Source organism: Topomyia yanbarensis, chromosome 2 (genome assembly GCF_030247195.1).
Source record: "Topomyia yanbarensis strain Yona2022 chromosome 2, ASM3024719v1, whole genome shotgun sequence".
Taxonomy (NCBI): Eukaryota; Metazoa; Arthropoda; class Insecta; order Diptera; family Culicidae; genus Topomyia; species Topomyia yanbarensis.
The window spans coordinates 391,341,205-391,354,550 of NC_080671.1; the positions used below are offsets into that span (position 1 = coordinate 391,341,205).

Genomic DNA, 13,346 nt, shown 5'->3' on the forward strand with positions numbered 1-13,346 from the left:
ACTTATCAGTGCAAAAATGTTCATTTGTGCGAACCTTCTGACTGCAATTTTTCTAACTTATGGCCATCGGATCGATCTGAAACATATCGGAAAATGAAAAGCGAAATAAATAACTCCAAGCAACGGCGTAGCCAAGAGAAGGTTTTGGGGTTTAACACCATACAACCCCCGCCCCCACCACACCCAAACAAAATATTGGATTGAAGTTGAAAATTTATTAATGCAGGCTGATTTAATTCAATATTACAATAACAATTATCTGATCCGTAGATTGATAACCTGTTGTTGTAAACATCATGATGACTTTTGATAAATTGTCGGAATGGGGTCCTGATATGTAACTGATCTATTGGTATTGATTTCACAGTTGTCTAATTGTATCAATATCAAATTCCTGCCTGAAAACATTCCAATAGAAAATTCCAGAGTTCTGTAATCAATCATAATCCTCAGATTTATTTTCAAATTGATCTCGTTTTTGTAGAGATGTACTGTAATAAGGGTCTTTATTTAATAGGAAGCGAAGTTAAAATTGATTTAATGTCTATGAAACATAAAACTGCTCACCAAAAAAAATGCATAACTTTCAACATTTGCTAAAAATGTTTTTACCTTTCTCATTCACTCTAAAATTCTTCAATCTAATCCCGACCCGGAGGGCCGAGTGTCATATGCCAATCGACTGAGGTCGTCGAGACCGGAAAATGTCTGTGTGTGTAGGTTTGTATGTGGGAAAAAATGTGACCTCTGTTTCTCAGAGATGGCTGGACCGATTTGCACAAAGTTAGTCTCAAATGAAAGGTACAACCTTCCCATCAGCTGCTATTGATTTTTTTATTGATTGGACTTCCGGTTCCGGAGTTACGAGTTGAAGAGTGCAATCACACAGCAAATTCCCATATAAACTGAAATGAAAAATTTTCAAAATCAAATTTGTATTTTTGATGCCAAATGACTTTAAAATGCATGAAACAAAAATTGACTTTTTTGGACATTGGTACATTTTTGCCTTTCTCATATAGAAAGATTTTGCAATCACTCTAATATCGTCATTCGTCACAAAAATCTAACCCTCCCCTTGGAAACAACATAACTTTTCAAAAGACGTCCATTGCCGATAACAACATTCAAACATTTTTGAATCAGGGTCTCCTCATCAGTCAGCTTGAAAATCGCTTCTTTGCTTCAATCGTTATAATGATTATCAGAGAATATTCTTGCAAAGTTTCAGAGTAGAGGTAATTAACATCGCATGCCTGTAACTTCCCTTTAATGTGATTCATGACATTGAAAATGTCTTACTGCACTATCTGGGGCAGGGTGTTGTTCTAAAATCAAACGATGTCACGTTTTTACGTCACTGTTTTGAACGCTAATAACTTTGTTATTTATGAACGGATTTCCGTCTTATTAGCACCAAACAATTCGAAATTAACTGTTTATTATATGTGGTTATATGTGTCGAATAAACGAATAAAGTCAGGGACTTGATTGAAATAACTACTAGTTTTACAATCGTTCGTCAAAATATGCGCTTAGGACACTCACAAACATAGCTTGATGTAGTTGATATTATTTAAATCATTTCCGTTGATGAAGAAATGTTCTATTGCTATAGTGTTTTTGTATTTCAATAGCACACTATTGAAAAACAAGCGAAAATGAATAGATCTCGGAAAACATGAAAACTCCCATACATCAGTCAATCTATCCCCGGCAGAGCCGTCAATAGGGAGCACCTTGGTGACTCAAACGAACACGAAAAGTTATAAATAAATGAGCCGCGTGTCTATTTGAATCAGTTGTTGCTCTTTTGTCAGATAAGTAATATCGTGCCTATAGCGTCTCGTACGGCAGATTTGAGCACCCAGAACCAGCACCGTTGGATTCCAGGGTTTCAAATTTGAAATTCTCGGGCTCGGGTCGGGTCCGGGTTTTTTAAATTTTGAACTTTCGGGCTCGGGTCGGGTTTGGGTTTTTTAAATTAGAAATTATCGGGGTCTAGTCGGGTTCGGGTTTTGAACATAACAACCCAACCATTCCTTGACGATGTTTGCGTCTGTACACAAAACCCAGTCTATTTTTGTGTTAGTGAATTATACTTCTTGATACGAATGGATGTCACATATAACCGTACTAAATGTTAGCACCTTTTAATTACTAGAATTCATTTTATTTTCTGGTGCTTAAATATTGTATTTTTTCATTCTTGTATAAAATTTCCTCTCTACAGATTCGCAAACTGCCTGAAATATTTTATTTTTTTAAACGAACATTCATGAGAGAGCATTTAACAATACGTGTTTCATATCTTAAATCTCTTTGCGATTTATTTTTCATGATAATTAGTAATAAACCATGTCAACAGGAATTTATCGAAAAATATTGGTTCAACTTTCTATTATGGAATATAAATTTCGATAGGTACTTTAAAACCGATAATTAGGTCGCGGTCGGAGTAAACGCGTGAAACTCGGCTAAAGCGTACAGCAAAGCCAGTAGAAACCTACGGGAAGTAGAGACGATAAAAAACTATCTATTGATCCGCTCCAGATTCGTCGTTTTAACAGTCGCGAGAAATCATAAAATGTACTGAATAATAGTACTTTTTGCTACATATTGAATTATTATTAACAGAAACATGAATTAAAATGATGAATAAATTTCAATGCAGCACGATTTTTACATTCTTGGCATATTTGCGATCCAAGAGATGCTTTTCAACCATTGACTACAAAATCCGTTGCAGCCCAAGGACGATCTGACAATGCCCATATATTGAACTCACAAATTTGGCGGTACTTTAGTGGCATATTGGCGGATCAAATTTAAAAAAGGCACATCGTCATTTATTTTTTTAAAAGCAGATAGTTTGAGCAAAATTTATTTTTTAGAGACTGGCTTTGTTCCATCAGACCTAAACAGAAAACATAGTAAACTTCCGTCAGGTTTCGTTGTTCACGACACTCATATGATGATGGTTATATTAACGCCACTATCAAATCAGTGGTACATATATGAAACAAGTACTTTCTGCTAGATTGTCCCCGGGCTGGGCTGTTGCATGATCTGGATTCCTTCATGAAAATATATTAATTTCCACGAATTGATCGCAAAAATCTTGTGTGTTCTGTTGAAGCTATTGACGGATTTTTTGAAGTTGGGGTCGTTCCGCGAGCATGAAGTGACATGTGACATAAAGAACACGCCAGAGAATCTTGTTTGCCATCCATCGATACAAGTTTGACCGTACCAACCAGTAACGTGGGCGAATTGTCATAGCGTTATTTAATACATGTAATAAATTAAACAAACCGGCCTTACAAGAATGGTTTTCGATTAAAAAAAATAGAAATCTTGGTTAAGTACGACGGGCAAGGTTGTTTGAAACTGTAACCATTAAGCTTTTTGTTTCCCCATGAGTTAGCCGCCAATTTATCCTAATTTCCGGTTAAGATATCGATGATTTATAAATTTCTCAGCACGTTACAAATTCGATGGTCAATAATAGTAAATATAAATGTAGATTCTATTCGCCAGCGCTTCGTTTTGCCATAAGCAGATATAACTCAACGCGTATGGTGCTACTTCAGATTCGAGTGATTCTACTATTCTTAGATGAGCTTATAGTCCAGCTCGGGTGCCTAAAATTAAAAATCCTCGAGATCTTTGGTTGATTCTCCGTATTATCAAGTTGGGTTCGGATCGGGTTTCTCAAATTTTAAATTTCCGGGTTCGGGTCGGGTTTTCAAATTTTAAAATTCTCGGGGTCGGGTTTTACAAAATTTTCATTCCCGGGTACGGACGGGTCGGGTTCGGGTTCGAAAAAATTAAAACCCGACCATCTATAGTCTAGGCATCCAGCGACCAAGCGCTCGTGATGTCTCCTTTCCATGGCTCTGATTGGCTGTATTGATTTTGCCGATGACGTAATCCTCGGATATATAACTTTCAGCATTGCTCGGGCGAGCTCATTCTCTGGTCGAACGTCGGAGCGGAGACGATAGCAGTAGCCGACAGATATATTTAACCCATTATAAGGCCCTAATTTTATGTTTCATTTAGTTTTAAAATTTTGTAGACCCAGTTTTGAATTGCACTTGCCAAGAATTGCACTTTCTAATGGATCTGCCGCTCTTATAATCCAAAAATTGTACAAACTAACTTGCCGAACTTCTCCATTGAGATCTCCAGAAAAATAAAAAAAGCTGAAAAAAATCTGAAACAGTTCAACAGACATAAAATTTAAATTATACTCAAAATCGCCCCATTTAAAAAAAATGGAGCCTTTTAGCAAATTCACTCCGAATAAGAATGTGGTCTTAATACCCTAACCTTTCATTTAAGAAGTGAGTCCGATTACTTTTTGAACATGATGTCATTTTGGAACACCAGCTTTGAAGATTTATTTTTATATTTTTGAAACTAATACACTAACTAATACTTAATCGGTCATACAACACTGAATATGGTAGTAACACATGTCGAACAGAGCAAGTGGATTTGTATACAGGCCCAACCCCACGGTTACGTCTGTCGATGTTCCTAATTTATTTCATAGTGTGAATGAAAAATAAACTATTAGTGCAAACGGAACCGTATTGACGAACCTACACCCTTGATAATGGGAACACATGACGTTGAGTCATATTAACATTTTTGAAGCTTTGAATAAATAATGTCCTTCCCTAAAATATCATTGCTTCCGTAACCTGGTAATAGTACACCACTACATGCCTATCATATCGATTTTCAGTATCAATACGTACACCATACTAATTAATTTTGATTATTTGTTGTCTATATTTTTTCCGCAGAATGGCTCCAACCGTACGATAATCGTGGAACTATCTTGTCCACTGAGGGCCATAAGTGGCTAGCGAATAAACAGCGCCAACGATAAGTTTTCGCACTCCTCAGCAAAAAAAACACAACCACAACAGGGAGCCGCAACGATGCAGCGGGCGTTCGCACTATCAGCCGCTAACCGAGCTGGAGTTTACGATGGTAAGATAGCTGGACTATACGACCTCGAGGAGACGCTAGGCTCTGGGCACTTTGCTGTGGTGAAATTGGCCCGCCACGTTTTCACCGGCGAAAAGGTGGCCGTGAAGGTGATAGAGAAAACCAAACTCGACGACATTTCACGGGCTCATTTGTTTCAAGAAGTGCGGTACGTTTGATTGTTGTTCAACCGTGTCCGAGCTAAATTAATTAAAATAATTGCAATTTGTTTTTTTAGATGCATGAAATTGGTTCAACACCCGAACGTGGTTCGACTGTACGAGGTAATAGATACACAGACTAAGCTGTATCTAATATTGGAACTAGGCGATGGAGGCGATTTGTACGATTATATCATGCGCCACGATAAGGGTCTCTCGGAAAATGTGGCCCGTGAGTACTTCCGTCAAATAGTACGGGCCATTTCCTACTGCCACCAGTTGCATGTCGTACACAGGTTGCTTATCAAATATACCATAGAGAAGATTTCGATTTGTCATAGTTTTCTTTTTACAGGGATTTGAAACCAGAAAATGTAGTATTTTTCGAGAAGTTGGGTGTAGTTAAGCTGACTGATTTTGGATTCAGTAACAAGTTCTGCCCCGGTCAAAAGTTGGAAACATCGTGTGGAAGCCTGGCGTATTCAGCGCCGGAAATCTTACTTGGTGATTCGTACGATGCACCTGCAGTCGGTTAGTGTATTATGTTAGTGTCAAAAGCAACATTTGCCTAATACTGACTTTATTCCGTATAGACGTGTGGTCCCTTGGTGTCATACTGTTTATGCTTGTCTGCGGGCATCCACCATTCCAGGAGGCAAATGACTCCGAAACGCTCACGATGATCATGGATTGTAAATACACAATGCCGGATCATGTCTCGGGAGGCTGTCGAAGGTGCTTCTGATTATTCCCTGTAATTTATTACCAATTGTTTAATACATGTTTTTCTCTTAGGCTCATCAGTACAATGCTGGTCCGAGAACCGGACAAACGAGCCACACTTCAGAAGATTGCTCAGGATTGTTGGTTACTCGAAGGAAGTACAGATGAAACACCCGAGTATCTTCCCCTGGTCAGTCGGGAGCAAGTAAGCGAAGAGGATCATTCGTTAATCATCCAGAAAATGATCAACGGGAAAATCGCAACCAAAGAGGAAATTTTAGAGTAAGCTTCTATACCGCCTACTTATCAGATTGAAAAAGTATGTTGGCTAACCGTGTTGAATTTTTTCTTCCCACACTTTACTACAGGGCTTTAGATCGTAACGAGTATAATCATATAACGGCGACCTACTTCTTGCTGGCCGAGCGAAAATTACGCTCACATCGACAGGAAGAGGCGCAAAAACGGAAACCGGAGCTCACTTTGCCGGTGTCCAATTCTACAAGGTAAGAGCTCCCCAATGTGGGAGCTGTGTTTTTCATCTGTCATCTGTGGTGTAGTGCAATCGATAGAAACAATACGTGAAAAATGCATGCTTTTTGGTTGCTGCACAGGATACTAAACATAATCTCTATCTAAAGGATGTGGCGGTAATGGTTGAATTTACTTTTTGGTTTCAGTATGTAGGCTTCGAACGCATGCTTTTAGGTTTGATTGAAAAACTTGTTTTTGTTGCATCACTAGGATTTAACTTCAAAACTCATTATTTAGAATGCTAGCCAGATGTACATTGCATTGGAGTCTTTTCTAGAGGGCTCCAGTCCAGTCTCCCTTCAATCCGCGTTAGTTTTTTTTGAACATCCTTCTACTACGATAACTCGTGATTGTAATTTCGAGTTGGTGTCGATGGTAATACATTACGTTTTAGTTTGTAGATCTTTAGTGTTGTATATGTACGACCTCAAGAGCTATTTGCTGTGAACGCGATATGGTCGTCTGCCACATGATTCCATTCCATATAGTTACGAATTTACAATAGGCGTCGTTGTGCTTTCTGATCCTTTAAGTGGACATGTGCTTTGTGTCAACGTCGTTTTCAACGCAAATTATGTACGTTGGAATTTGAATACCAACCGAAAGGCGCACACTAGCGCCACCATATCAAGGTATCCCAAACTAGAGCTATAATCATTTTGGATTTTGATATTTTATTCATTTATACCTTAGTCTAGCGGTTCAGAGGAAGGTTGAGGAGCTATTTAGACGAGTATTCGTTCTGAACGGAAGTTCAAAGCAAGCTGGAGCAGAATATTTATTGCTTATTTTACTTCTCGGTACAACGACGTCGCGCTTCGCCAGAAATATGTTTTAACAGCAGCTACAGCTGCTCCTTCTTCGTAATTGCCCGCTCCTCAGAGACGGAACGACCGACCTTGACTGAGGCTTCCGCATACCAATGCCCGTTTTGTCCAGATATTTCTTCATCTTTTGGTTGGTTGCTCTGACCTCCCGGTCCAAGTAACCACCTTGCACTCGGTCTTTATCTTCAGTTTCTGCTACATTTTACGATCGCGCAGTAAACGCCGAATCGGCTATATCCGGTAGACAGGATGTGCCTCGAGATGTTCTACTTCTTCGCTCTGTGGTAGAGCTGGCAGTACGAAAAAGTCATCGAGCGTAGTTGCTTGACTGTTTTCGCCATAGTTGTTGCCAATCAGGCGATAACTCTGTACATTTTTATTGTACACAACAAGTTTGCTACGACAGGCGATGCATTGGTGGATTCATCACCAGGTGGCAGTATAATCGAATGAAACATCGCTAAAATCGGCCCAGTTTTGCATGCATACGATAGTTAAAGCACGTCCTGATGCCACACAGTATCAGACAGTCCAGGAAAGGTTTCTGATCAGCTGATTACTGCCGTGATACGCATAACAGTCCCACCTGCATAGGAAACCCATAGCAAATTGGACTGTTATGCGGATCACGGCAGATTATTTCTTGTTTATCTCTTCTGATGTTACTGGGGTGAGTGCGACATCCGACAAAATCGTCGATTCGATCCAATATCAAATCAATCGGATCAATACAAGAAATGACCTCCCACGAAATCGGCGTCCTCTTCTTGACTCCCTGCTTAATATTGTTTTCGCAATTCTTTCTTCCGACATTCGTACCATATGACCAGCCCATGGCAATCTGCCGTATTTTATCTATTTAACAACATCCATAGTTTTGTATACTTGGTACAACTCATGATTCATGCGTCTGCGCCACACTCTATTTTCGCATATCCCGCCGAATAGTCACACAGCTCGAAAAAAGCAATTCTGCGATAATTCAGCATTGTCAGTGGGCTAGCTGGAACAGCTACCGGCATAACCGGGCAACTAAGCGATTGCATCATGACAACTAGCGGTGGGCGGTGCTTATCGACGTGCAGAAGGGGGGACACGGACTTCTCGACCGAAATGTTGTGGTCCATCGAGCAGAAAACTAGATCAATGACCCGTCCGACCTGATTGATATGTACATGAAACTGGTTAGGATTTAAGAATACAATCCCTTAATTATTGCGGAACTAGTCGGCGGTAACTGGGCAGCATTTTGAACTTGAATGACGTTGTCATGTGATAACCTATTCATGCGTGGTTGATTGTAATCTCCGCAAACCAAGACAGTGTCCTCAATTGATCCCTTGGCACAAAGCTCACGCACTGATGCAATATGTGACTCACTGTTTTCTGGTGGAATATATATACACAAAGAAAAAGTCTACGTCCATTGATGGATGCTCATACGCAAACTTGTTCCAAATTTATCCCGTGTGTAATGTTCACACGTGAACTAAAATGTTGCTATGCACTGTTGTTTTTGTTCGTAGCGCGACGGAATACATTACTGGAACTTTAAGTTGAATAGACTCGATCCAACCATCAAGACCAGCTTCTGTCAGAATAAGAACATCGAAGTTGCAATCACGTACAACAAGAGAAGCAGCATCAATTTTGGCTCGCAAGCCACATACGTTCTGGTAATAAAGCCAGGTAACGTTAAGGTGATCATGTGAAACATTGGGAGATTGTGTCTGCAAATGAGTAAACTCTTTCAGAGTGTGTCTAGCTTCGGGAAGACATAAACGCTCTTTATTTTTTTTACTTTATTTTCCCTTAGTGTCGGTGCCTAAAACAAGATGGTAAACCGGATTCTTTCCGTTGCTCGTTTACATACTTCCAGAATGACTTGGGTTTTCAGTTGACACTCGACGTTTCGCTGGTGTCTGAAACAGGCGCGTCTGCTATGCTGTTTGAGTTCGTGGTTGAGTTGAAAGTAGTGGTTTCGTGATGCTATTGTCTTATGCTTCGAGAATTTTTTAAAAGCAACTCGTTTGGCAGTTTTTAATCGTCTATGGATGGTTGATTACCAGGGAGTGTGATGATTGGTTCGTTTTGGCACATGACGTTCGGTTAGGTATCTAGGAATATTAGAAAACGTCATCGCTGACCACTATAATTATGTCGTCGGCGTATACAAAAATATAAACTCCCTTCGGGAGTACTTCGAACAGCGTATTCATTCCGATCAGGAACAGCGTCACAGCGAGCACAGATCCTTGTGGAACGCCGTTGTCTTCATTGAACTCGTCAGAGATGCTTCCACCAATTCCCACTCTAAATTGTCGATTGCTCAGGAATTCCTTCAAAAATCTTCCCATTTTACCGCAGATACTCCAGTTATTAAGCTGACGGAGTATCTCCTCTCTCCAGGTCGTATTGTAGGCCTTCGCGATATCCAATATCGCTATTTTGGTGTGCATTCCTTCCTGGACTGCTTTTTGGAGAACCTCTCCGAGCGACCCCAAGTAGCTTCCCGGTCCGAGACCTTTTCTGAAGGCGAACTGTCTTTAGTCTAAGAGTACTTTGTATCCAGAATCATACAGACGGTCAGGATCGACGTTGTTTTCGATAAATTCCTCCTAGGCGGACCAGTCAGCTCGGTCGTAGAGCCATCGTTTTCTTCTTGTCGTCGTAGGCGCTTTTTCCATGGTGGATCACTATGGGGAAGTGATCGCTGCCGCAGGTATCCGGGTATATGGACAATAAAAATAACTTAGCTATTGAGTTCGAACAAATCGTTAGGTCAATAGCTGATTGGGCTCGGTTCCGAACAAAAGTTGAATTGCCGTCGTTTATTACCACTGCATTAATCTCTTCGACAACCTCCATCATTGCGTTACCTCTTTTGCAGTACCGGGGTGATCCCCAAGCAACATGATGGGCGTTGAAGTCGCCCATCAGTATGTAGGGTTCACTTAGTTTCTTAACTTGTTACCAATGTCGGTCATTCCGTTGGATATGTATAACGATGCTATCGTGCACTGCTTGGGTTAGTTGATCTTTTTTGCTACTACTATTAGGTCGTGAGCGGGACAGGCTCCGCCGCTATGTCCGCCCGAATTCCGATGCCAACTGTTTGGTAGATGTTGGTGCCTCCACTCCTGTCCCATACGTAGCGATTCTTGAACCATTTGGACGGATCTGTCTTCTTGTTCAGGTGCGTCTCCTGTAACGCGATACATATTGGATCTCCTTCTGATATCAGCCTTTGTAGGTCGCCCAGGTTGGACCTCATTCCATTGGCGTTCCATTGCACTGCGAACCATTCGCTACTTTCATTTCCTCGACTGTCTGTTTCATTGATTCCGTTCTCAGGCGATTCCGAACTTTGATAATTAGGGCTTCTTGCTTGAGGGTTGATGTGGCTGGTATTTTCGGCAGATTGGTGGTCGTCTGTGAATGATTTTGAGACAGTTATCTGGTCGGAGCTGAGTTGATAATGTTGATGACTTAGCCAGGTGGTTACTGGGCCCCTGCACTGGCAGCTGCCGGAGGCTCATCGTCGACAGGCGGAATGTCTCCGGACAGGGCCAATGCAGGGGAAAATGCTTGTTCCCCGAGAAGCTTTCTTCGTGTAGTGAGCAGAATTGACTCCAGATCGTCCTGGCGTGCAATTGGTGGTGTTTCTGTCGCTGTGCTGAGGCTGATGTTTAATGAGGGGGCCGCTGGGATGGCTTCTGTCCAGTTTTCTACGAGGATCCCTCTTTCACGTATTGTGTCATATGTGTCTCCTAACGTTGGTTTACTGTTGTTTGTTGGCGTTGGATCGGTTGAGGTTGAGGCGCCACATAAATGTTCTTGGTGTGAAGACATATATAAACTTACCCGGGGGGAACCAGGGCCCCCTGTGCCGGCAATCGTTGAGGGCTCATCGGCATGACCTTGTACATCCTAAAACGAGGCCAGCACAGGGGAAGCGGGGTTTTCCATAATCCGGAACGACTCAGTGCGTCGTTGTGGTTTAGTTGGGTCCATTATTTTAAGTGAATTGACGCTCTCTTCGAAGTTGGTGATGTTAGCTATCGATGCCTGTTCTTGGTTTCTCATGGTGTTGCTCGAATTTACTGTTTTGTTACACGGCTGTATTGGTGGGTCTTTCCGGATACGAAATCGGGGTGGATGCCAGGAACAGCCAGCAATCGGGCTGAGGTTTCGGCGTGTGCAGGTTGGTGGTGTTGTGCTAACTTTACGGCGAGTGGAAGTGGGTGGTCTAGCTGTGTGTGTAGTTGTTCCAGTCGGCTGACCCGGCAGGGTTGATCGGTGAGTAGTTTTTGGGTTGTTATGTGGATTGTTTGTGGAGACTTTATTGATCTTTTTGGCGGTAGGAGATATAAAATTGGCGGACGATTTGTCACCGTTTTTATGCTGTCGAATTTTCCTTATATTGTTGTTAACTGTTGCCCTGTTGTTATAGTGTTTTATTTATTCCGAAACAATGAACTGGCTTCATTGGTCCATTAGGATATTGGCTGAAGTTGGTAACGGGTGGCGATGAACTGGACTGCGAAAAGGATTGTTGACCTTCCTGGTCCATGGTTAGCTGGTTTCTGTCGTTATTTTTGGTTCGAGGACTTCGAGATTTGTCTTCACGTGAGAGGGTGTTCTCTCGCTCTTTCTTGCGATTGTATCTCTTGAGCTCGACCTGGCTGATTGTGCCGTTGGTCGCTTTGGTTGGTGGAATTGGTTCGGCGAATTTACCCCGTTTGGGTTTGGTTGCGGTGGTGTTGGTATCGACTGATGGTGTGTGATCTGTAGGGGCTGTTTTGTTCATTTCAAGGAGTATCTGTCTCATGTTTTTTATCTCAATCGTAGCTGCCTGTAGCTGTCTTTGGAGTTTCACTCACTGTTCACCTACTGCTCTGAGCAGCAAAGTTTGCTGGTCGATCACGTCTCCTGAGCTCATATAGCTGGGGAGCGATCGACTGTTGGGGGGGTCCCCGCCCCTGTGGGGCGGGAAAGGGAGTGGCATTTTGGTGATAATAGTACTGTTTTTGTGAGACAGATCAACTTAATTTGAAGCAACCTTGCTCACCACGCTCCTATCTGGTTGAATTTCGGCTTCTTTTTTGTTCGTTTTGTCGGGCGGCAACTTCCCTGCTACCTGCTGCTGAAAGTAGCTTGGGCAGAGAGTTTGCACTTCAGTATCAGAACGGCTCTCCGAACTTCTCGCAAATGCACACAATCGTATCGAAGGGTTTATTCGCTCGCCTGGTAATTATATATATTTGATCGCCTTTTGGTTTTTGTCACTAATACAAGTGCCGCAGGTGCTACTGATCGGCTATTGAGATGGCCGCCGGTATCGCTGATTTTGCTGTGTAGGCCTGCCCGGCGAGGCTTTTAGCCTGGGTGGCACCGGCACGCGCGGAAAAATCGTTATTATCACGCACTTATGTGGAGATTTTTGGTTAAACATTCGAAAAAGCTATTTCGCCTTCCGGCGGGTGCGATCGGTTCGCGCACAAACTGGGAGAAAAAAGGTATCAATAGAGCGCTGTCTACGAATCGTACTGTTCTACATGTTTGTTTGAGTCGAACAAGTTCGTATAAATGATCAAAGACGACGTACTTATGATCAGATATCGATGGTTCAACCTCATTTGATATGATCAATTTTTCCAACTCATGCATAACGTAATGCCGTCAAAGCAGAGAATTACATCTAACACTTCTCCAACATCTCGTGCAAATGTTGGGCGATTTCCTACATTAAGTATGTGTAGATTTGTACTACTAAAGTATACCATCAATACTGTGCCTCTCGAATTGATATCTGATATAAGACATGCCATTTTTTTTGAAAGCTACGAAGACGGGGTTAGGTAGCTTTCCAACATAGAAGTTTCCTTTATGAAAATACGGTTCTTGAGGAAGCTTTTCCTTATAGCACATGGCGGAATAGATTCATAGTTGTTGTACGTTTATGCTGAAGATTCATTTGTGCTGCTCTAACCAACTCGATCACAGCACTACACATTTCATTATCAGTACTTGTACGGTAAATCAAAGGTTCCTAACACGTTGGCTTATAATCGATTATAGCGAACCCCGAAATTGG

The 13,346-nt window shown here is 41.7% G+C and overlaps 1 protein-coding gene across 10 annotated transcripts in view; it reads left to right on the forward strand.

The window, feature by feature from the left end:
• LOC131684799 (SNF-related serine/threonine-protein kinase) overlaps window positions 1-13,346 on the forward strand; it is a 140,489-nt gene that overhangs the window by 98,982 nt on the left and 28,161 nt on the right. For all 10 annotated transcript variants that reach the window (XM_058967948.1, XM_058967945.1, XM_058967944.1 and 7 more), the window contains exons 5-10: window positions 4,818-5,173; window positions 5,243-5,461; window positions 5,521-5,696; window positions 5,759-5,900; window positions 5,961-6,170; window positions 6,257-6,394. In XM_058967948.1, the coding sequence (XP_058823931.1) occupies window positions 4,956-5,173; window positions 5,243-5,461; window positions 5,521-5,696; window positions 5,759-5,900; window positions 5,961-6,170; window positions 6,257-6,394 (1,103 nt within the window). In that variant the 5' untranslated portion in view covers window positions 4,818-4,955. The remainder of the gene's footprint in view (window positions 1-4,817; window positions 5,174-5,242; window positions 5,462-5,520; window positions 5,697-5,758; window positions 5,901-5,960; window positions 6,171-6,256; window positions 6,395-13,346) is intronic.